Source organism: Nuphar pumila, chromosome 8, assembly GCF_984573655.1.
Source record: "Nuphar pumila chromosome 8, dmNupPumi1.hap1.1, whole genome shotgun sequence".
Lineage (NCBI taxonomy): Eukaryota > Viridiplantae > Streptophyta > Magnoliopsida > Nymphaeales > Nymphaeaceae > Nuphar > Nuphar pumila.
In genome coordinates this window covers 92,177,854-92,202,842 of record NC_143256.1, presented here as the reverse complement: position 1 = coordinate 92,202,842, position 24,989 = coordinate 92,177,854, and the positions used below count along the sequence as shown (strand labels likewise).

At 36.1% G+C, this 24,989-nt stretch overlaps 1 protein-coding gene across 4 annotated transcripts in view; it reads right to left on the bottom strand.

Annotated features, from left to right (window-relative positions):
* LOC149830013 (N-terminal acetyltransferase A complex auxiliary subunit NAA15-like) overlaps positions 1–24,989 on the bottom strand; it is a 91,733-nt gene that overhangs the window by 61,454 nt on the left and 5,290 nt on the right. For all 4 annotated transcript variants that reach the window (XM_090015681.1, XM_090015680.1, XM_090015682.1 and 1 more), the window contains exons 5-9: positions 11,218–11,333; positions 8,173–8,278; positions 5,686–5,757; positions 5,479–5,594; positions 4,313–4,445 (exon numbers count right to left, since the gene is read on the bottom strand). In XM_090015681.1, the coding sequence (XP_089871807.1) occupies positions 4,313–4,445; positions 5,479–5,594; positions 5,686–5,757; positions 8,173–8,278; positions 11,218–11,333 (543 nt within the window). The remainder of the gene's footprint in view (positions 1–4,312; positions 4,446–5,478; positions 5,595–5,685; positions 5,758–8,172; positions 8,279–11,217; positions 11,334–24,989) is intronic.

The window sequence follows — 24,989 nt, the reverse complement described above, 5'->3', positions numbered from 1 at the left end:
TCATATAGTTTCCAGTTATTTCAGTTATGTAATCAGTTTCTTAGTATATTTTAACTTTTGTTGGTTAATCTCATATTTTTCACTTATGTAATCAGTTTTTTAGTTACTTTTATATGTTAATCTCATATTTTTTAGAATAATCTCATATATTTTAACTTTTTTTGGTTAATCTCATATATTTTCCAGTTATGTAAATGGTTTCTTAGTATATTTTTTCTTTTATTGGTTAATCTCATATATTTTCCAGTTATGTAATCATTTTTTTAGTTACTTTTATATGTTAATCTCATGTTTTTTAGAACAATCTCATATATTTTAACTTTTGTAGGTTAATCTCATATATTTTCCAGTTATTTCAGTTATGTAATAAGTTTCTTAGTGTATTTTAACTTCTTTTGGTTAATCTCATATATTTTCCAATTATATAATCAGTTTTTAGTTACTTTTACATGTTAATCTCATATTTTTTAGTACTTATTTGAGATTTTTTATTCCTTATTGGTTGTTATTTCATCAATAAAGCATTTCTTTATTTATTTGTAATGAAATTTGAGGCTTACGCTTTACGCCTCGAGGCTTACGCCTCGCCTCAGTTTTTGGTGGAGCGCCTCGCTACGCCTCAACGCTTTTCACAACACTGTCTCTCACTAAAAAACTTGATGGTGTGCAGAATCCATAGGACCCACAGAGAAAAAGTCCTTTGTTTCATAGGGTTGGTTTGGGAGTTATGTCAATGAGGGATGATTTTCTTCTTGTTGTGTGTTTAAAGTTTCACTTAATCGCATGATTGATGTGGGGTGGGTATGTTTAAATCCATGCAGCTCAGTCCCACTTAAAGGGTGGAGATAGGAGAACCACTGTCAGAACCAAAAGCTAAACGCTGCAGTTACTGCTGTTGTTGCTATTGCAGCTCCTGCAGTTGCTGCAGCCCCAAGAAAGGTCGTCCCCTATTGACTAACCATGCTACTGCTGCTGCCCCAGAGCAGACATGGTCCAGTATGCCTTTGTTCGTTGCAATGGTTATATTGCTCACTCCTTGTCTCACATGTTTCTGTGGGTCTTACTGTAATAGGTTCATCGGATTGTCAGAATAAGATACTCCTTTCTGCTCTTCCTCTATGTGTTTTAAGAAACTTGGTTCTTTTGGGTTTATAATTGATGGTAGTGTCTCAATCCCAGCTTTCTTGACTGCTTCTACATCAGTTAAATTTGGTTAAGTTGATTATGTATTTTCAAAACAAAGGCCCGATATAAAAAAAAATATCTCATTTTTTTGTTTCAATCGAGAGGGGGTACGCGCCTTCTTATATTTATACATCTAGGATCCGATATTGTGTATCATTGATAATAATAATAATTAGGAACCAAACCATTATGTCAAGGAAAAGTTTGATTCAAAGGGAGAAGAGGCAGAAATTAGAAGAGAAATGAAACCAAATTTCTCTTTGGATTGATCAGAAGATCCTTGCAATTGTCTAGAACCCGTTTATTGAATGAATATATATACATAGGTATCGGCTATATCTCGGTGAGGTATAATATCGAGATATTATAAGTTTTCTAATAAATCTCGGGAAAATCTCAGGATTTCAAAAATAGATTTTTTCTTCCCTCTTTCTTCCCTTGTTGCAGGGCAGCCAACGACAGCCCCGTCGCAGGACATCTCCCTCGCATGACAACTCCCTCCTCTTTCTTCCTTACCTTCCTCTTTCTCTTCTTTAGTTCTTTCCCTGTTAGCCTGGAGATGCAGCAGCAGCCTCTGTCTCTTCTTTCTTTCTTCTTTCTCTCTTTTTTAAAAAGTTGTGTTTCGTAACTTTTTAAAAGGTGAACTAGTAGCCCTAACAAAAGTCAAAAAGGTATACATACTATATACCCAAACTAAGCTATTAAAAAATTAGTAAAGACATATGTATCCCCTTTTTTAAATCCAAAAATACCTTTACACTAACTGTTTAAAAAAACAGCCATTGTTGTGCTGTTACAGCGATAATATCGCGATATATATAAATAATGTTTTTCCAATTTACATCGTTAATATCACGATATTTTCAAAATATCGGCGAAATATCGGCGACGTCTTTGACTATGATATATATATATATATACAAAGAGAGAGAGAGTAGAGGGCAGCTGCCTATTCCACTTCATGCCTACTGCAAGCGAACGGGGAGTTCCTGGGTTGTTTTTGCAAATCTGACATTGCAGATACGTACAACACAGTCGATTTGCTAAGAAACGACACTTGGATCGTGATTTTTAGATTTTAAAAAAATGTGATTTTTTAAGCCATGGATATTTTTTATATTTATAAAAAATTTCACATTTGATTTTCAAACCTCATAAAACCTACCCGAGCGTCGAAATTAGACGATGCAAGAGTTGATACCTATAAAATCAAAGCACGTAGACGAATCAGTATGGTCAGATTCAAGAAAAACATGGAAAAGAACCCTTCAAAAGCCCCGTAGGCAGCTAACCTCTATATCTATGTCACACGGATACTCCACTTTAACTCCCATTCTGTATCCCCCTGTATATTAGTTACAATGAGAACTTCATAAAAATGACTGTATCCCCATACCTTCAGCCATATCCATGTGACATAGCTGTATATATAGAGATAGAGACAGAGAGAAGAAGATATATGGTGATTTTGTACCATATGATTGTACACTCTTCTTTGTATGGATCTAGCCATAAAATGTTGAATCTAACTGTACAGATGTTTTTAACATGGTTTATTTACTATCTTTGGAGGTTTTATCATGTCTAATACAACACAAGATTTGTTTTCTGATATGGTTAAAGAATAATGACTCACAAGTTGCAATTCATGAAGACAAGGCTGGTATGAAATTGGTATAGATCATCATGCTAAGCATGATCCATAGGATAGGTTTTGCTTTTGGAGATTAGGTTTATGTAAATTAAGTGTGCACCATCACAAGTTATGGTGGTTCAGTGCCAAAATAGAAGCAACCCATATAATGTTAAAAAGTAATTTAATCAACATCATTATCACCATTATCAATCTATGATTCATTCCGTTCATATTAGTCTGCATTAAGTCAAAGATCATTGAACTTTTGAGTCATAAGCGTATATATAAATATATATAGGGTTAATATTTAGTGGTATTTAAGGCATGGAACTGTTAGGTACAAATCAACTTCTTTTCATATTTTTCATATCTTTTTGGTAGATCGGACCTCATGGATGTGATCGACAAGGTTTGTTTACTATAAAATGAGTTTTGAATCATGTGATTGTGACATATAAACAGGTTTTATAAGGGCTTCAAAAATCAAAGGCCCACAATACACTAAAATTTTACGACTAAAAAAATCATCTTTTTAGATCGAAACAATGCAATCCAAGTTTGATCCTGAGTAAACAAACCATGCTGAACACATCTATGTGGTCAGATTAAGTCTATAAAGCTTGAACCTATGTATAGGGATTATATTTGGCACACTCTACTTAACTGTACTCTAGTAAAAAATCATGGTTATGAGCTTTAACTAATCCATCCTAGTCCATAGATGCATTCAGCATAGTTTATTAAATACGAATTGCAAATTTGATTGAGCGATTTTGACATAAAGATATGTTCTTCTCAAACGTAAAATTTTTGTACATTGTGGACTGTTGATCTTTGAGCTCCTAAAAAACCTTATCAGACAACCCAATCAGACAATACAAACATGTTTTTAACTAAAAAAAATGTAAAACCATATCCACAGGACTTGATCCACAAAAAAAAGAAAATTATAAAATGGATCCCAGAATGTATGATACTAAGGAGAGTATAGCCAATATTTGCATGCAAGCACACGTGCACACAAATATACGAACATAGAGACAAATGCATTTGCAGGCTTGACATGCCAGTGCTGGATATACAATACTAGTGCAACAGATAAACATGGCCTAGCATGCAGGTTGGACATTGCAAAATTAGACCTAAAGTGAAGAACCAGAGTCCATGCTGCAAGCTATCTGCACTCAGCTTAGCAACTCAAAGTTAATACATCTGTTTGTTTAAGTGTATGGTTTTGCATAATTTATATGGCTGATTCACCTGTATTCCTCTTTTTTGGACCTGCCTCTACAATCCAACAATTCCATGCCATTTCCAGCCCCTTAATATGAGAGGTCAATCAATGAGTCTTCATGAATAGCCATGTTCATAGAGACATGAACACAGAAAGCAACACAATTTTTTTACAGATCAACTACAATCAAGAGATCAGGCATTGATAAAATGAGGATAAAGCAACATTATACACCGCCACGAAAAAGCAATAATCACCTTGACTGCTGATGACCAATTATACTGCTCCCTGAGAGATTTGTACAAGTTGTCCAACTGATCAACTTCATCAGGTGAATACTCACCACTTTGTGAATATACGCCTAAACATTTTTGTAGACCTTCACAATATCTGAATGAAGGAATAAACACAAAATGGAAAATTAGTTAATCTTCCATACTGTCAAGTGTAAATATATTGAAAGAATGTCAGATACTGCCATCCCTGATGAGAAGAAGCATCCATAAAATTGAGGGAAATATTTAATCAACCGCATGGACTGACTTGCATCTCTAGAGGATGGAAAGATTAGTGTCCCACTTATTAATAGAATATGTGGCAACAAATAAATGCAAGAACAGATTTATTGCTTGGACTTGTGTTCTTTGCTAAGGGCCTGTGATAAGCCCTTTTATTCAGCAACATGGAGATACAATGAAAAATCACACTGTAATCCAGAATGTGATTCCCAGCGCCCTAAAGATCTTTTTTTTAATTGTTTAAAAGTATCATATAGTAGTTGGCTATGTTGTAAGGCTTAGCGGAAATTTCTTAGGTTTGTAACATGTCATAAAATGACCTAAATGCTGCACAAATTCTTTAATATTTCAATGTTTCCACAGTCAGCTTATTAAGTTATTGATTTTCAAATATGGTGTACTTTTATCAAATGTATATTTGCACGTTATTCAGTAAATAAGTGATGTAGAGATTCTCTAATAAGCTAGCAATGGTTATTACCCTTCATTTCTTAAAAGTTATCTTTCACCGACATCAATTTCTCAGTATTTTCACACATCTTATATTGTTTTCCAAATGATTATACATATTGCTTCCTAAAGGACTCCACATACTCCTTCCTATTAGCTTTTTGCTTCTCAAATCATCTGAAAGTTTCAAATCACCGCTTCCCGGTTCATGTTATTGTTAGGCAAGCAGTTATGTTAACTAACAACATGCACATGCAATCAAGGATCAAAGAACACCATATGGATATAATTCCTTAGAATGTCAATATATATATATATACTCGATATGATATTTATAATGATATTAACCTTACATTCACTATAACCTGTATGAAGACATCTAAATCATAACATAAGTCTGACAAACATTTTAAGTACATCTAGGTCATTATGCCAACATAATATAATAGAATAACCTGTAATTGTCAGGATTCATGGCAAGCAAAGCCCTATATATCTTCTCCGCATCTTCTAAGCGACCAAGCTTTACCAATAAGGAAACAAGTAGATCCTTGTATGCCAATTTATCTACCTGGAAAACATAATTCAGTCAAAACATAATGCCTTACGACAAAAAATAGAAAATGTAAATAATTCAAAGAAATAAACATGGACATACTTACAATCTTGGCCTCCTCCTTATAAAGTTCATCCAATGCTCTATCGTGAAACCCACATTCTTCCAAAAGGGAAATCTTGAAGAAAACATAAAATGTTGGCAAATGACACAAAAAACTCACTGTGAATAAGGAGTTTCAAAACATGAAAACCAACATATTAAAACAAGAATGTGCAAACACTAACAAAATCGACAGAAAAGAAATGAATAATACTATACTGATGTCTCAATATGCACGAATGCTAGTAAAGACAAACACAAAGCACAATCAATATGTTACTGCTTATATAGGGGACTCCTCCAGAAGTTACAAAAAAATAAATAAATAAAATAAAAACATCGTAGAATGTTATTTTCCATTCTTTCAATCAAGGATAAACAACCCCATATTGAACACTGATGATTGTAGTAAAAAAAAGTAAATAAAGAAACTAGTGAAAGCATTGATTTCACTTAAAAATAAACAAAAGGCTCAGTTAAACGTAAATAGATTAACTGGAGTGCTCTTAAACACAGATTTAATAAAAATTCCCTCCAACTTAAATGATCCCAGCAAAAAGATGGGAGAACAATCGTTGGTTAAATGATCCACACAAGAAAGAGCATGATAGTTAGAGTCATGCTAGGCCTACAATCATAATATGGTAGCCATCTCACTCATGAAGTCAATTCTGAACCTAACAAGGCAATGTTAAGCAAATAATGCAAAATATCATATACTATTGTACTTTATGCATACAAACAAGTAAAAAATGCATATGTCATTATGACCTATACAAACTTTCAGGCTTCAGAACTTTGAGACAATGTTTACCAAGATTGGGCAGAGAAACTTTAGGGTCCCAAGCGTACATAAATATGAGAAAATTAATGGGGATAGCTAAACAAGTCCCAGGTCGAGTTGTATCAAGTCTCTAAAGTCACAAATCAAGTTATCTGTTGACATAAGGCAGCAGTTGCCAAAGTAGGTAGCAGATTTTTGGCAGCAAGAGGGAATCAAAAGCAAGGTTGCCAAACTAGGAAGTGGAAGCAGGAAACGATACAGGAAGCGAAAGAGAGAAGCAAGGCATTTTAAAATTTATAGGAAGCGGAAAGCGAGGTATCAATTTGAAAGCGAAATATGAATAAAAAATGAAACAATATGGTAACTGAATAGGAATCGAACAAGAAACAAATAAAAACTAAAATAAAATTGATCATTCTTATATTTCATGATTTTTCACTAAAAGAGTTAAATTTTTGTCAAAATCTAAGAATGATGGTTACCAATTTAGATAAAGTACATGGGAAGTGAGAGGAAATACATGAAAAGAGAGAAAAGCATATAGGAAGCATAGACCATGCATGTGGGAAGCATATAAGAAGCGTGGGAGAATCAAGATTCACATGATGTTTCGGAAGCGAGGAGTATCGCGCTTCCGAAGCGAGTTTCCGAGAAGCAAGCTTCCCACCTACCTAAGAAGCTTCCGGTAACTCTGATCAAAAGTATGATGCATCGGGGGATTGAATGACATAAGTCCATGGTTAGGTCACACTATCATAATCCAGGGGCCTCGGGTTCGAATCCATGGGCATAAAACCCCCAGCTTGTCCATTGGGTGGTATGGGTATAATAATAATAATAATAATAATAATAATAATAATGATGATGATGATGATGATGACCAAACGTGATTGGTATAGCATTCAGGAAGAGGGGCATTTGAGGAAGCAGGTTTTACATTTCATGTTATAGGAAACCACCAATGCCTTCGCCAAGTCAACTCGGTGGCTCGGTTGACTCAGCTCGACTCGGCCCTCTACCAGGTCAAAAAATTGAATAACCAGGTTCTTCACAAGAGTCAGCCCAGTTTTCATATGATTCGGTTGGGTCAACTTATGACTCAGCCAAGTTATATGTATATGTATATTATTTATGTATTTATTTATATACTGTATGAGTTTACAATGTATATATTTTGCATAATCTATATGTATTTATACTTATGTAGTTGTATGTCATATGTATTTATATACGTAATTACCTAAATATCTAATTGATTAATACATTTAAAAGTTAATATGACCTGGCTGATTCACGAGTGAGGCACTGCCGAGTCGAGCCCCCAGTCACTGGGTTTTAAAACATTGGAAACCACATTTTCTGAATGCTACAAGTAGCACATTACATTTCAATATGAACTGGAACATGTTTTTGACAAGACTTAGCACAAGTTTGTCAAATTAGGTACAATCCATCAACACGCATAGCATCAATCTCAGACAAAGCTCCAGTTTATGGGGAAAAAAACAAAAAACAAAACATTATGAAGATTCCTTGCAACCTTCTGGTACCAGTTGCTACCATGCACACATACCTACAATGAACGATTATGCACATAAGAATATCAAGAAAAAAACGTATGCACATAAGGTAAATCTACATAAGCAAAACTAAGAACAGAAAACAGGAAAGGAAAACAAACACATAACATCAAGTATCAAATTGCACCTTGTATAGAAGCATTTCTCCATGCTCATAGCGCTCATTGTCAGGAGGATAGTCATCTTCAAGTGTCCCTTCGTATGCTTCTAGAATTTCAACTGCTTTTGAAGGACTAGAGAGAGAGAGAGAATAAGGAGAAGAAGAAGAACGACAATAAAGAAATTAAGTATATGCACCAAAAGTCTATGATATTTTCTTGCATATGAACAAGAAACCAGAAAAGTCTACAATATTCACTGATGAGAAGTATCACATCCACACTTAAGAATATAATTATGGCTTCAGGAGAATGATCCATAGTAATGTGGCAATGCAGCATCTCTGTTAGTCCGATATTTCAAATGTTTGTCTGTTCCTATTCAAATCAAATCTCTTAAAAGCACAAAGAGAGAGAGAACCTCTCACAGAAATTATGTCCAGCTACTTGTTTTAGGCCCAAAACATTAATAAAGAGATACCTAGATGTGAATTGAATAATTTTTATCAACCCCAATGTTGTAAAAAGCACATTGTAAATGCACACAAAAGGGTCTAAGATACAAATTTATCTTATTGTATCATATCATATTGCAAGATGCACCAAAATAGTTTAAACAATAAAGATAAGACATTTTTCAGGACAAAAACTAACAGGTATAAAAGTCAAGAGTTAAAAAATATATATCATTTTTACCAGTTAAAAAAATTATCATTTTCACCACAAAGAAGGTTATAATTAATAAACAATTGAACATCTACATAAGCCAAAAAAGAAAATAAAAAACTTTGAAGTATAATTTGAACATTCATAACATGTAAGTTTTTTTATCATTAATATATATAAAAGCAGAGGGGTACTGGGTGCCAAAATTTTGATTCTTCATGATCTTTTGTTTAAACGACATTCATGCAATAATTATAAATTTGTCCACACATATGTATTTTTTTTTCAAAAAGAAGTGTTACTTACATGGTACTTGTGTATTCTTTTCAAAGAAACAAGTGTTACTTACATGGTACTTGTGTACTCTCTCTCTCTCTCTCTCTCTCTCTCTCTCTCTCTCTCTCTCTCTCTCTATATATATATATATATATATATATATATATATGATTGGACCTGCACTTTCACGAGTTGAGTATTGCATGTCAACTACAGTCATTTTCTTAAAAGTATTCTTAAAAAGTTTTAAATTATCAATTTTTATGATTGGGATTGTTTTTAGGTTTGTTCTTGATATAAGTATTTGATGTCAACCTTTTGTACCGTTTTAATTACTTAAGTGCTTAGTTTTTCTTGTCCTTTTCCTCAAAAGAGAAGGGCTTTTTCCATAATCATCCTGATCTTATGGGGCTATAGACAGAACATCCTAACTTTTTGCATTTTCTAAGAAAGTTCCTAACTTTTTCATTAACAATACCAAAAAGCACCTTTCAAAAAGAACATAACTGTCTTAACATTGAAAAAGATGGAGGCAGGGATGGTTTCTCTATAGACCCATAAGACAGGGATGAGTGGAAAAATCCCAAAAAAAGAACAGAAAATTGGTCTGAAAAGACACTATCTAACTAATTTACCAAACATCCTAAGATTAGGTCTACTTCTAATTTCCCCAAGTTTATTTGCATGTTCAAGAACTTCCACCAGCTTCATTTGTATGCTCAAGAACATCCTCCAACTTCATATGTCTCAAAACTCTTGATCAGGAAGTTGTGGCATATTTATATCTTCTGATGGTGATGGTTCATCTTCCTCAAATTTTGGTATCCTTTCATTGTCTTCTATAAGTTTTGTTATTGGTTACAATCACATCTTCCCTATTGTAATTTCTCCTAAACTGGCTATTATCTCAAGTGTACGTTACTTGATTCAAGAGAGGACATTCACATACAAGACGTCGTTTGAACCTACATATTCCATGAATAATTTTGGTGTGCTTGCACATTTGGAGGTTGCATTTTGCCCATGGTTTTCACCTTATCGGCACCCAATGAATATTTCACAGAAAACAGACAAGGTTCCATCAATAGCTGGTTGTTCGATTCATTGGAACATCTTGATGAATGTAGTTGATCCCTTTAGGAGGCCCGAGGCCTTCACGACCACTGATAGAATCCATCTAGAAGATTGGCTATTCACAACCTAGATGTACCTACACCGTTTCTTTACAGCAAATTGGGCATCCCCAACGGTTGCACTAGGGAAATTTCTCAAAGAATACACACAAATCAGCATTCCAAAGGTTAGGTTAAGCTGAATTATCGAAAATCCATAATATTTGAAGAGTAGAGGAATCCTACAATGGGAAGGAAAACTCTCATTTGATGTTCTGACAAAAAGATTTCTCCAAAAAGAAGTTCCAGCCAAAACTGGACAAGAAAAAAAACATCTAAGAAACTATCAACAATAGTTGAGTTTCAACTCACACAGCAGCATGGCTGGTATTCTATAATCCAGTAAAGTACATCCCATACCATACAATACTTACTAATATGATAAATTACTACTACACAATTTGGTTTCCAAAATTTTAACATTCACTGTAATGTATCAAAGAATGATAATGGCATATCATTGCATTGTATCATATGATACAGTACAATATTTAGAACATTGATCGGTTTTATAACCATCCCAAAAAGTTAAATGGTTTCCTTCACAAGCAGAAATCATTTCAAATGAATACTAAACTATGGGTAATGGCTACATTGACAAATGCTACAAGGAATGAATCTCATTCTTATATTTCTTATGCCTTTAAAAATCACCAAACATCTAGAAAAACTACCCATCAAGCCCTTTACTGACCCTAAATCTATTCCTATTGAACTCAACTTGTGTAAACTGTAAAGAGAATTGACAAAGAAAGCTCATCTCCATAACATGTAAATAACTAAAACAAACTTTGTAATACACCCTTTTATTGACATGTGTGACTGTGGCGGCATCTATAGTGCTTCTCATAGGAGGCATTAGCTTACTTAGAATTTAAATGATGAGCAACTGCAAAACCTATCCAATTCATGTGACTGTGGCGGCATCTATAGTGCTTCTCATAGGAGGCATTAGCTTACTTAGAATTTAAATGATGTGCAACTGCAAAACCTATCCAATTCATGCGATGATTGGGTTTCAACGTTAGAAGCTGCTGCCTTGTTTCAACAAACCCTGACAAGTCCCGCATTTGTGCCTGCCACAATGGAAAGGAAAGCACTATTAATTTAAAAGAATGCAGATGTGACTGCATTGTAAGTTATGAAATAGTTGTTACATACAATGAAAACTGCCAGAAAAAATGATTTGATAAATGGATCCATTAAGCAGTCAAAACTATGATTCTACTAATACAGCAGAAAGGAATAATAATGCAGGTAGGTGTGTTAACTTCAATACCAAAATGAGATCATGCTTATTCCTAACAAATCTTCTAGATAAATTAATGAAAAAAGGTGCCACAAAAACTTTGCAGAAAAATAACAATTCTGTTGTAGGTACCATGAAAATAGGGAAAGAAAAAAGCAATGGAATATACAACAACAACAACAACTACGCCTTCATCCCAAAACAATTGGGGTCGGCGATATGAACCAACAAAGAAAATCATTCTGGGTCTTCCACATGAATCCTTCTCCTCCATTCATTTCTATCAAATGCCATGTCCTCGGTGAGGTTCAAAGCATTCATATCCTTTCCTATCACCTCCATCCATGTCTTCCTAGGCCTACCCCGACCTCTTTTAACTAATATATTTTCCCATTCCTCCATCCTTCTAACTGGAGCATCATTAGGCCTTCGTCGAATATGTCCAAACCACCGTAAACGATTCTCTCTCATCTTATTTTCAATGGGTGCAACGCCTACCTTCTTACGTATCTCATCGTTCTGAATCTTATCTTTTATTGTATTTCCACACATCCATCTCAGCATACGCATCTCAGCTACACTCATTTTTTTATTATGATGTCTCTTGGCAGCCCAACATTCCGTACCATATAGTAAAGCGGGCCTAATAGTCGTCCTATAAAACTTTTCCTTCAACCGCAATGGCATTCTACGATCGCACAACACTCCAGTTGCACTCTTCCATTTCATCCACCCAACCTTTATCCTATGATTTACATCTCCATCAATTTCTCCATACTTTTGAATGATAGATCCCAAATATTTGAAAGAATCATTCACCGGTATTTCTTGCTCACCAAGCTTCACTACACTCCCATCACTACTTCATTGCTTACTAAATCGACATTCCATGTATTCTGTCTTACTCTTACTCAACTTAAAACCTCTTGCTTCTAATGTTTGTCTCCATAATTCTAACTTAGCATTAATCACAGCTCTAGACTCATCAATCAAAACAATATCATCAGCAAACAACATACACCACGACACATTTTCTTGAATTGATCTCGTAAGCTCATTCATCACTATAGCAAATAGGAAAGGGCTTAAAGCAGATCCTTGATATAACCCAACCGTTATAGGAAAATTGGTTGTCACCCCTCCACAAGTGCGGACATTGGTTACTACTCCTTCATACATATCTTTAATTATACTAATGTACTTGAGAGAAACACTTTTCTTCATCATTGTCCACCAGAGAACGTCCCTAGGTACTCTATCGTAAGCCTTCTCCAAATCAATAAAAACCATATGTAAATCTTTGTTCCTCTCTCTAATTCTCTCAATAAGTTGTCTAAGAAGATGTATAGCTTCCGTAGTTGATCTTCCAGGCATAAAACCAAATTGATTCTCCGATATCATGACAACCTTCCTCAACCCAAACTCAATCACCCTCTCCCAAAGTTTCATTGTATGACTCATGAGTTTTATACCACGATAGTTTGTGCAATCTTGTATATCACCCTTATTCTTATATAGAGGCACCAAAGGAATATACCATTCTATAAAATTAACTAGGAGCAGCCAATGCAACCATGGAAGAACGACCTTAGAAAAATGTGAAGCAAATAAGAAAAAGTACTTGCACCCTAGAAATCTGAACTAATTCACTGAAATCTGGTGTTTGATGTAACAATATAATATTCCAAAGGCAGAGATGTTTTGACATTGACAGTTTCTACAAAAGGCTTTTAAGGAATGAAATATTTGTGCTATGGAGGAACTTACACATCAAATAGGCACCGTTTCCACCGTCAAGTTGTCCACATCAAAATAAATACAAATGTACTGTTCATCCTTATTCTGTATAGCAAATCTACTTATTGAAAGTATTAAGAGCACTCAGCTTAGGCCGTTATGCAAAACACAGTGCAAGAGCAACAACTCCCAAGCCCGTAAAAAAGAAAAAATAGAGAAAATAAAATAAATAATAACCGCACTGAAGTGACAGGGGTGCAGCAGAATACTTCATAAGAAGCACCAGCTTTTAGCATGGGCATGTCGTATGCAAAATTCAAATGGCCTATCTGAATGAATGATTTACAATTTCATTGATTAACAATTTGAAGAGTAAGTAAATCTGAGATGGACAACCGATATTTCATTTAGCTCTGCGAGAGATCCTTGTGATCTTTCTCAATGAAATACAAAGGAGTGTCAAAATTTGTCCAAGCTTTCCTTTCAGGTTGGGATGCTCATCAACCTATAAAAAATACTTGGGATACCCACACCTGTTCATTTTTCCAGCAGGATTACTTTGGGTGTGGCCCTTTCACATGAATAATATACTTTGCTTGCCAAGCTTTTGACAGTTCTACTATTCCTAGCGGCCAAGTTGATAGCCATTCAATCAAATCAGGAATTGGTGGAGGCTCAGCTGGAAAATTTATGCTACATGTGCCAAGCAGACAGGGAATTGACTATTCATCTCAATGTTGAAAGTATTGTATTGTACTGAATCGTATGATATGTATTGTATCTATGGCCTAACTCGATACGATACACACTCGTATAGCAATATGAGCGTATCTGTATCGGTTGTATCGTACGATACAACCATGTATTGTATCATATCGTATGATACAAGGTGCATTGTACGATACGTGTTTGGAGCACTTTAAAAGGGCCGAAACTTGACTTTTTTATTTTGGGTTTTAAAAACCTCTGGAGGGTCAATTCTCTCATTTGTGTAGAGGCCTTTAGAGGAAAACCCACACCCTAAGATGCTTGAGAGCGATTTGGATGCCAGTCTGTGCGCAAGGGAGAGGACTTTTGCGGATTTCTCAGGTAAGAGTGCATTTCCATCCTTTTTTCATTCAAAGGAGTGGGCTAAAGTAACAAATCAGTATTGTGTGGTTATAAAAGTAGTAGTAGTGTCTCAGGCAGAAAAAGAAGAGGAGGGAGTTCTTCGAGAGAAGGTACAGATAGAGGCTCTATTATAAGTTTTTTCTCTCGTAGGACTGTCCCTAGGATGCAAACCAACATTTGTACTGCTATAACTCCTCAACATTTAGTCGAGCAGACAAATGTCGCGGTTGGAAAATGGTTTTATGATAAATGCATTCCTTTCAATACAGTAAATTCATTTCATTTTCAGGTCATGGCAGATGTCATAACCAGTATCGGGCCTGGATATAAAATAGCTTCATATCATAATTTGAAATAAAAAATTTATATACTAATGTGAATGGAGTGAAGGCATATTGTAATGAGATGAGGCAGTCATGGAGAGAAACTGGGTATAGTTGTTAAAATTATATATATATATATATATATATACACTTTTGTAATTAGTCATAACCCATAAAGGTATTTTGACCTTTTTAAAATATATAATTAGAATAGTTCACTAGGGACTATATTGTAATTTTCCTTTTGTTTATTTTCTTTTTTTTCTTTCTTTTTTGCAAGACCTTTTGGGGATCAAATAGAGCTATTGGGATTCTCCCCAACGGTCATAAATATAACCGTTGGGGAGCTCCCAACAGCTCTATGGGAACTCTCTCTCTCTCTCTCTCTCTCTCTCTCTCTCTCTATATATATATATATATATATATAATTCTTGTTATACCCACTAGGGGTAAAACAATCTTTTCCCCTCTTCACGCATATTCCTTTTGAATATGCTCTTTTCTTTTTTTCTATTTCTTTTTATTCTTTATTTTTTCTTTTTCTCTTTTAGCAATTGAGAGGCCCACATCATATAGACGTTGGGCCCCTCCAACGGTCAATAATATGACCGTTGGAGGGGCTCCAACGCCTATATGTGGGAGCCCCCCAAGGGTCCTTAAGAGTGTATAAATAGGGGGTTTCTCCATTGTAAAGGTTAAGCTTTTGTAAAGCTCTCTCACTTATTCAATAAATGTTCTATTTATTTTTTATGCCTTTGTGCATTTGTATTCTCTTGTGAGTGTTCATCTTGTGTCTTTGTACACACTTTTCATATTGAGAATCTAGTGCCTTATGCACATAGTCTTTTTGAAGACATTTTCACATAGTATCAAAGTCGGGTTTATAGAAGAATAGCTCGCGTATTGCGTCATCACGGTGGTTGCCTCAAAAATCGTGCCCATACTTCATTCTTGTAGTTTGGCATAGAAAGATCATGCAATCTACTTTTAGTGAGACACACAACATCAAGTAACCTTAAAGAAGACCTGTTGTGGTAAGTGTTCTATTTTTTAAGATTCTCTTCTCTCATAAAAGCACCTTAATGGCGGAAAAAGACTCTCACTTTTCCCTTGGTTTCAAACTCAATGAGTCAAACTATCATATTTGGGTCGGCAATATGAAGGCTCACATCAAGGGTAAGGGACTTTGGTGTTACATCCAAGGTACGATTCCGAAACCCGAGCGAAAAATCACTATAGTTGAAAAAGGAAAAATAAAAGTTCTTGATGGAGAGGAGAGAGCAAAAGCATTTGAAGAATATAACAAAAAGCACGAAGAATGGGAGATGAAAAAATTACAAAATTCTCTCGTGAATTTTTTCTTCGGTTGAGACTAGAATCAATGCAAATATTTTGAAATTTAAAAAGGCGTCTCAAGTTTGGGAATATCTTGAGAGGATGTATACCTCGAAAGATTTATCCCACAAATATTATCTCCAAAAAAAGGCTTTGACCCTTCAACAAGGCGAATTGACTATTAGAGAATATTTCGCCGAATTGTCATCTATTTGAAATGAGCTTGTTATGCTTGAACCAAAATGGAGTGGAGAAGCCATTGAGTTTCGACACAAACAATTGAAAGAAAATCGTTTTTTTAATTTTTTGAATGGGCTTAGACCCGAATTCGAGCAAATAAGATCTTCCCTTCTATCTTCTTTCACTTCTCCACCTCTTAAAGATATTCTTACTAAGTTAAGTGGAGAAGAAACTCGATTGGGAATGAGTAAAACCAATCCAAGTGTTGTTGTTATGCCTCCAAACAAAGATGAGAATGAAAGAGCTTATGTCGTTTCTAGACCGGTGAATAATTTGAAAACCTATAAACCCCCTCACTTCAATAAATTTCAAAATCAAAATCAATGAGCAAGAGAAGATGTTGGTCAAAATGGTGGCCAAAATGGAAGATACCAAGGAAGAAATTATGGTAAAATCATTTGTCATTTTTGTAAAGAACCAAAACACATTAAACCGGTTTGTCCAAAATGAAAGAAGAAGGTGACCATGTCTACAACATTTCAACTACATAAGGAGGAGGGCCCATGTACTTCCAACAATGGAGCATTATCTCTAAGTCAAATTATGGAAGCTCTTCAACCTCTTGTCAAGGTTTCCATTTCCGAAGCCGTCATGTCAACCTTCTCTCCTCCCGGTAAGACTTCTTGACTTTTAGATTTGGTTGCCTCCTTGTATATGACTCCCAATATTTTTGCTCTTTTCGAATACACAAAAAATATATCTCGTTCCTTTGTTCCAACCGCGGATGGCGTTTCTCTTGAAATAAAAAGTATTGAAAATTTTGAAAATCAAGGTTTTTTTGTTCTCAAAATTAGATTTATACTAAAATTAAATTTAAATTTGCTTTCGGTCTCTCAACTCTCGGACCATAGGTGTGATGTCATGAAAACATTTTCATAGATCCTACTCCATATCTCCAATTGATCGGATCTCTCACCTATCTCTCTATCACCCGACCTGATATCGCCTATGTCGTTCATGCAGCAAGTCAGTTTTAGCATGCTCCTACCTCAGTATACAAGGTTGCAGTTATGAGAATATTTTGATATATTAAAAATCTCGAAAGGATTTTTCTTATCCCCTTCTTCATCCTTAGAATTAACTGCTTATATTGATGTAGATCGGGGTGATAACCCAAATGATAGAATCTCAACTACTGGTTTTTATGTTTTCTTAAGAGATTCCTTAATTTCTTGGAGGTGCAACAAACAACAAAAAGTCTTGTTATCTTCAACTGATGCAGAATATCGAGCAATTGCTACAATTACAATGGAGCTGGTATGGCTAAGGACTCTGACAAACCTGGCTTTGTATACCCAAACTGATTCAAACCTGGGTTTACGTTGACCCAAGTCTGAATCTGATTAAGTCAAAGCAAACCCAACAGACCCAGGTCCAATTCAAACCTAGTTCTGCTTTGTGCGGGGTGCGGGAGTGTGTGTGTGTGTGTGTGTATATATATATATATAAAATCTCGGACAGAGCTGGCTATGTATAACAAAACTTATTCAAACCTGGGTTTACTTTTACCCATGTTTGAATTCGACTAAGTCAAAGCAAACCCAATAGACCCAAGTCCAATTCAAACCTAGGTCTGCTTTGACGCAAGACTAAGTTTGACTTGGGTCAAAATAGGTCCAGGTCCAATTCAGATCTGGGTTGCTTTGACGGTTTGACCCAAGTCTGAATCAAACTTGGGTCTAAACAGATCCGGGTCAATCAAACCTGACACCTGAGTTTGACCCAATTAACATATGATACTTGCTTGCATCAGGTGTTGTAAATCTATAAAAAATAAGAAAAAGGGAAAAAGAGGAGAGAGAGAGAGAGAGAGACTCGATGTGTAGGCAACAGAGGAGGAGATGGAGGAGGGGGCGGAAAAAAGGGAGCAGAAGAGGAGGAGGAGGCGAAACAAGAGGAGCAAAAGGGAGCAGGAGAGGAGGAGGAAGCAGAATAAAAGGAGAGTGAGATGAAGGAGGATGACGACAACCCTCTCTCTCTCTCTCTCTCTCTCTCTCTCTCTCTCTCTCTCTCTCTCTCTCTCTCTGACGTGTTTGCCGCACTGAGTGCAGCTGCACCAGCGTTGCGTCGATGCGGGTGTGAGAGCCCTTTTGCTGAGTCCCTATGACATAGGTGATGAGTATCTAAAAGAAATTATTGAGTTGTCGTACATCACCACGGAGTACTAGCTTGCAAAACTTTTTATCAAAGTTCTTCCTGCACCTCGATTTTTTTTCTCCTCAACAAACTTTCGACGATCTCACCATAAGTTTAAGGGACGGTGTTAAAATGTGTGTGTATATATATATTGTATATATATATGTATACTTTTGTAATTAGTCGCAACCTATAAAGGTATTTTGGTCTTTTTAAAATATGTAATTAGAATAGTCCACTAAGGACTATATTATAATTTTCCTTTTGTTTATTTTCTTTTTTTCTTTATTCTTTTTTGCAAGACCTTTTGGGGATCCCATGGAGCTATTGGGATTCTCCCCAACGGTCATAAATATAACCCCAACAGCTCTGTGGAAGCTCCCCCTTGGTAGCTCTTTGTGCATAAATAGAGAGCATTAGACCCTCTTCCCTCTAATGCTTTTGAGCACTCTCTTAATAAACATATTATTTATTTCTATGTTTTTGTGTTGTGATCTTGTGCTTAAGCCCTTAGTTGGCTCTTTGTATCTTGCCCATTAGTGGTTTTGCATTTGTGTGAGTGTGCACTCTTCATAGCCTTTTGTGGCATTTCTCTTGTACACTTGAGGTTTCATTATAATAGCATCATTACATATGGATGCACAATCAAAAAGTCAAGGACCTTGATAAATTTTCTTGTTTATTGCCTCAAAAGAAGAATGTTTATTAAGTCAATTGATCCATCATATATGCCCAAGATAGCAGATGTATTGCTCAAAGTATTTAATCAGGTTGCGGAAGAGGTTCCTCAAAATACTGTCCAATTTATTATTTGACAGAAAATTATGGACCATTCTTTTGAACCCCGTGTGTTGTCCATTGCATAGACCTCATGCTTAAGGACACAGTTGAATACTGCCAAGAAATAGCTAAATTTATTTACGATCATACATGGATTTTGAGCATAATGAAAAAATACACTAGTGGTGTTGAGTTAATCCGTAGTGCAGTTAGTAGATTTGCTACAAATTTTTTGACAATGCAAATTCTAGTAAAGAATAGAACTGCACTAAAAAATGTTTTCATCAGATGAATGGAATGCATATCCCCATGCACAAAAAAGAAAGTGAAAAGAAATTGTAGATATTATATTTAGAAGTGAATTCTAGGATTTATGTGTGAAGTTGTTGAGAATCACTGTACCTTTGGTGAAGGTGCTTTGATTGGTTGACACTGAAGACAGAGACAAGATATGGGTTATCTCTATAAGGCCATGAATAACGCAAAAGAGGTCATTGGAGATAATTTGAAAAAAAAGAAAAAAATTTACATGCCTATATGGAACATTATTGATCATAGATGGATTGGGCAACTTCAGCATATTATTTAAATCATGCATTTAGATACTCCCTTACACTTAAAATGAACACGAAAGTCAACAAAGAACTTTTGAATTGCATCAAAAGGTATTTATTTGATTATGGCATTCAACGTCAAATTCATAAAGAAATAAAAAATTATGATAATACATTGTATGATATGGAGAGACTTGAAATAGTGTGAAATTGTGCCACGATGCATCCAGGTAATTTATTTTGTCTATTTCAATTTTAATTTTATAATTTTATTTAGTTATAATGTTTTGTATGATTATATCTATTATTGTCTTATTGATTTCTTATTTTCTTGTTTCTTTTAAACATGTGATGGACCAGGTTTGGAAGTGATGTTTCAAATTTAAGAGTTTTTGTCATTCGCATTATTAGCCAAACATATAGTGTAAGTGGATGTGAGATAAACTGAAGCATCTTTAAGCAAAGTCATACAAAAAAAATGGAGCATAAAAGGCTCAATGACCTCATTTACGTTCGCTATAACTTACGATTGAGGCAAATGTATATAAAATTATAAAGTTTATTTGTCTTTTCATGTATTTATTTAAAAAAAAAGTATATCATACAAAACCCAAGTAATTTTAATTTTTTTCATGTCATCTTTTTAAGCAAATGAAAAGTTATCATCAAGGAAGCACAAAGAGCAATTTGATCTCATCAGTTTGGAACATTTGATGTATTGGATGCATGGGTTGAAGAAGAATCATGCATTTTGAATAAAAAAAACATTCAATGGATCAACGTGAAAAGAGCATAGGAGGTAGATGACGAAGAACCCACGTATATTTAATATTTTGTATTGTTCTTGTGAGATATACATGCAATAATATATATATTAGTTGATGTTTGATGATGTCTTATGCAACTCACATAGACATTAAAGCTTCATATGTGATTTTATGGTTGTATTTTGTGTAATTCATTATATCCATGTGTTGTGATTTTTTTTAGAATTTTTGTTAATTTTTCTTGATTTTTTGGATTTTTTGAAAAAAAATATTAAAAATTTATGTTTTTTTACGATATGTATCTAACTTTGGGCTCGACCGATACGGCATTGTTCTTGTGAGATATGCATGCAATATTATATATATTAGTTGATGTTTGATGATGTCTTATGCAACTCACATAGACATTAAAGCTTCATATGTGATTTTATGGTTGTATTTTGTGTAATTCATTATATCCATGTGTTGTGATTTTTTTTAGAATTTTTGTTAATTTTTCTTGATTTTTTGGATTTTTTGAAAAAAAATATTAAAAATTTATGATTTTTTACGATATGTATCTAACTTTGGGCTCGACCGATACGGCTAATGATATGCTACTTACAACCTTGATTCATCTTCTTTGGTTTTGTCCATACTTCTAGACGGTTTTTTACCTTGCTTGGCCGGACATCACCCTCCCCTTCTTTGTGCATTTGGTTGCTTCTTCTGGGACCAATTCAGACGAGGAAATCGACAAATGGACGTCTGTATGTGGTTTATTCCAGAAATGAAGGTTCACATTATGCAAAAGGAACAACAGATTTTTCTTTCCAGGGAAAGAAAACTTTCATTAAGAAGGGAAGGTAAGGTAGTACAGGTGACAAGTGGTCACCACGAAACAGCCTCCAGTGAAACGATCCAAACCCACTTTAACTGTATCAATCAAACAGATTATTTTGGCCTGTACTTCCAAAAAATGGTCGTGTTCTGAACTTTCCTGGATTGGCTCTATTAATGTTGACTTATCTTTGTATTGGGTGACATCTTGTGGCCATTTCTTTCATCTCCTTTAATAAAAATATAACTTCCAAAAAAAAAATCAACTTGTATCATAACCAACAATTAGAAAGTAAGAGACATTACAATGACTCGTTGAACTGCACACTATTTAAAAGATCAAATTGATGGAAGTTCAAAAACTAATTAACACTTAAAGATATGTTTGGGCACCATATGCAACATGTCCAAGTCTAAGTCACCGGGATTCGGCAAACCAGGTGCCAACCCGCGTCGACGCGACGCGGGTGCACGTGCAGGTGCGGCACCCGGTGCGGTCAACCCGGCCCTGGGTCCAATCAACGCATCCAGGGTCATTTTGGTATTTTGGTCTAATTTTTTGACTTAAAAAAAATTGCCCGATGAAATGGGCTGCGAAGAGAGGATTAGGGCAATTTTTTTTGCCCTAATCCTCTCCTCTCACGCGCTCCTCTGCTCTCTCGCTCGCCTCCTCTCCTCCCGACATCTCTCGGGGGAGCCCGACGCCACCTCCTCCTCTCTTTCGTCGCAGACCTCCGACGATCGTCGGCGTCAACCCCACCCGCAACCCCAACGACGGCCACGCTCCTCTCAGGTAACCTCTCCCTCGTCCCCTTCCTTCTTCTTTTGAGCTTCTATTTATGACAGGCCGGCAGGGGACGACACCCCCCGCCGCCTGTATTTGACCTATCGGTGGGGCTTTTTGCCCCTGCCCCTTGATTTTTCGGCAGTCCGACAAGGGAGACCCCCCTGCCGCCTGTCTGTAACCTATTGGCAGGGGCCTTTGCCCCTCCCTCATGTTATCCGACAGGGGGGTCGCCCTCTAATTTCAGGTGAGGGGTCGAGCCCCCCTCCCTGCTCCCTCTGATTTTAGGGGAGGGGCTGAGTCCCTCCCTACTTCCCTGTTTTCGCAGAGGGGAGGGAGGGTGAGCTCCTCCCTGGTCCCTGTTTTTCCGACAGTCAGGGGTGGGCGAGGCCCCAATCCTTCCCCCCCCCCTCTCCTCGTTTTCCCTAAACGGGCTGGGAGTTGGGCTCGGACTAACAGACCGAGCCTACCCCTCAACCCTCCTTTGTGAGCTGGGAGCTGGGCTCAACCTGACTGACTGAGCGCACCCCTCAGCCTTCTTTTGCAAACCAAGGTGGGGCTTGGTCTGACAACCGAGCCCACCCTCCTTGCTCCCTCTGATTTCAAGGGAGGGGCTGAGTCCCTCCCTGCTTCCCTGTTTTCCCAGAGGGGAGGGAGGGTGAGCTCCTCTCTGCGCCCTGTTTTTCCGACAGTCAAGGGTGGGGCGAGGCCCCAACCCTTCCCACCCTCCTCGTTTTCCTTGGACGAGCCAGGAGCTGGGCTCAGACTAACAGGCTGAGCCTACCCCTCAACCCTCCTTTGTAAGCTGGGAGCTAGGCTCAACCTGACTGACCGAGCGCACCCCTCGGCCTTCTTTTGCAAGCCAGGGTCGGGCTCAGTTTGACAACCGAGCTCACCCTTGGCCTTTTGTTTGTCATTCTAGTTGGGTTTGGGTCCGCTTCGACTACGTATCTTTCGGTATTTATTTATAAGTATTACTACTATATTTTTTAAACTTATTGTATATGTTATTGACTTTGCACTCAATATTATAAATCTTGAATCTTGATTATGTGCATAATTGATTTTAATATAATTCTTTTGTGTTTTTAGGACAAAAAATGACGGATAAAGGAAAATCTTGAGTTCTGTTGATAGTTGTAGTAGGAGTAATAATGTAGGGCCACTATAGGTACATGTAAATAAGCTTGCAAAAACAGGAGAAGGAGGTGGTGGAAACAAGAGATTTTGATATAAGCTCTGTGAAAGAGATTTTGTTGGGTCTTACACAAGAATGAAGGCTCATTTGTTGAAGATACCAAGACATGGCATTTCAAGATGCAGAAAAGTTGATGAGGTAATGTGAAGACAATACAAGAAAATACAAGAACAATGAGTGATGCTTGTGCAATTAGTGTGCCATTTGGAAGCCACCAAAAAGATGCTGGAAAAAAAATCAATGCAAGAGGTAGAGGAACGATTCAAGCAACATTCAATACATATGGAAGGAAGGATATGGATAGAAAAGTAGGGAGGTATTTTTATTCTAGTTCACTCTCATTTAATGTGGCTAGAAATCCTTATTGGAAGGATTTAGTAACATCTTTGGCAAATTGTAATTTGAGTGACTATGTGCCTCAAAGCTTAGAAAAACTACGAACCACACTTCTTGCATAAGAGAAGGCAAATGTGGAGAGGTTGCTGGAGATTAAAAAATATTCATGGGAGCAAAATGAAATTTTTATTGTTTCTGATGGATGGATGGACGGATATTCAAAGGAGTCCACTGATCAATTTCATTGTTTGTTCGCTTAGTGACCCAGTATTCTTGAAAGTATTTGATGCATATGGGGAATATAAAAATACAAAGTATTTGAAGAGGTTGTTTATAGAAGTCATAAAAGAAGTGGGTGATCAGAAAGTAGTACAAATCATTACAAACAACGCTCTAGTTTGTAAAAGTACAACGTTGAGTTTGGAGAGTGAGTACCCTCATATTTTTTGGACTCCCTGTGTAGCACACAGCTTAAATCTGGCTCTAAAGAGCATTTGCAACCCCAAAGAAGAAGAAAATTCACAAGCATATGTTTTATGTTCATGGATTGAATATTTAAAAAGAAATATCAAAAGCATTAGAAATTTTGTTGTTAACCACCATCGTGATAATGCTATATTTAATAAGCATTCTGACCTGAAATTGTTGAAGGTCGCCGAAACACGTTTTGCGTCCATCATTGTGATGGTGAAGAGTATTAAAAAAGTGAAGAATGCTTTGGTTAGCATGGTGACTGGTGAGAATTGGACATTCTATCTTGCTGATGATGATATCAAGGCTCAAGAAATTAAGAAATTCACTGTTGATGATGAGCTTTGGGACGGAGTGGTATACTTTCTTCAATTTACGCAACCTACTTGAAAAATTTTGAGAGAAGTTGATAAGGATGAGCTCATGCTTCACAGAGCTTATGAAATGTGGGATAATATGATTGAAAAAATAGAAGTTATAGTTTTCAAGCATGAAGAAAAAAATCCTATATTGGATGATTCAGAATTTTTTAACCATATTCATTCAATTTTAGTCAAAAGATGGGATAAGAGCAACACTTCTTTGTATTGCATGGCACATTCTCTTAATCCAAAATATTATGCAAAAAAGTGGCAGGCAGGTAGTATTGGTCGTGTCCCTCCAAATTTAGACCTAGAGCTATCAAGACATAGAAATATGTGTATGACAAGACTTTTTTCAAAAGCATATCTTCTAAATCAAGTCACACAAGAGTTTAAAAAAATTTCATCTTTAAGATTATATGGACCGGCATTACTCGCGAGAGAGGAGGATAATATAGATCCTATCACATGGTGGTCAACATTTGGATCAGAAACACCTCTTCTCCAACGTCTTGGATTAAGATTGTTATC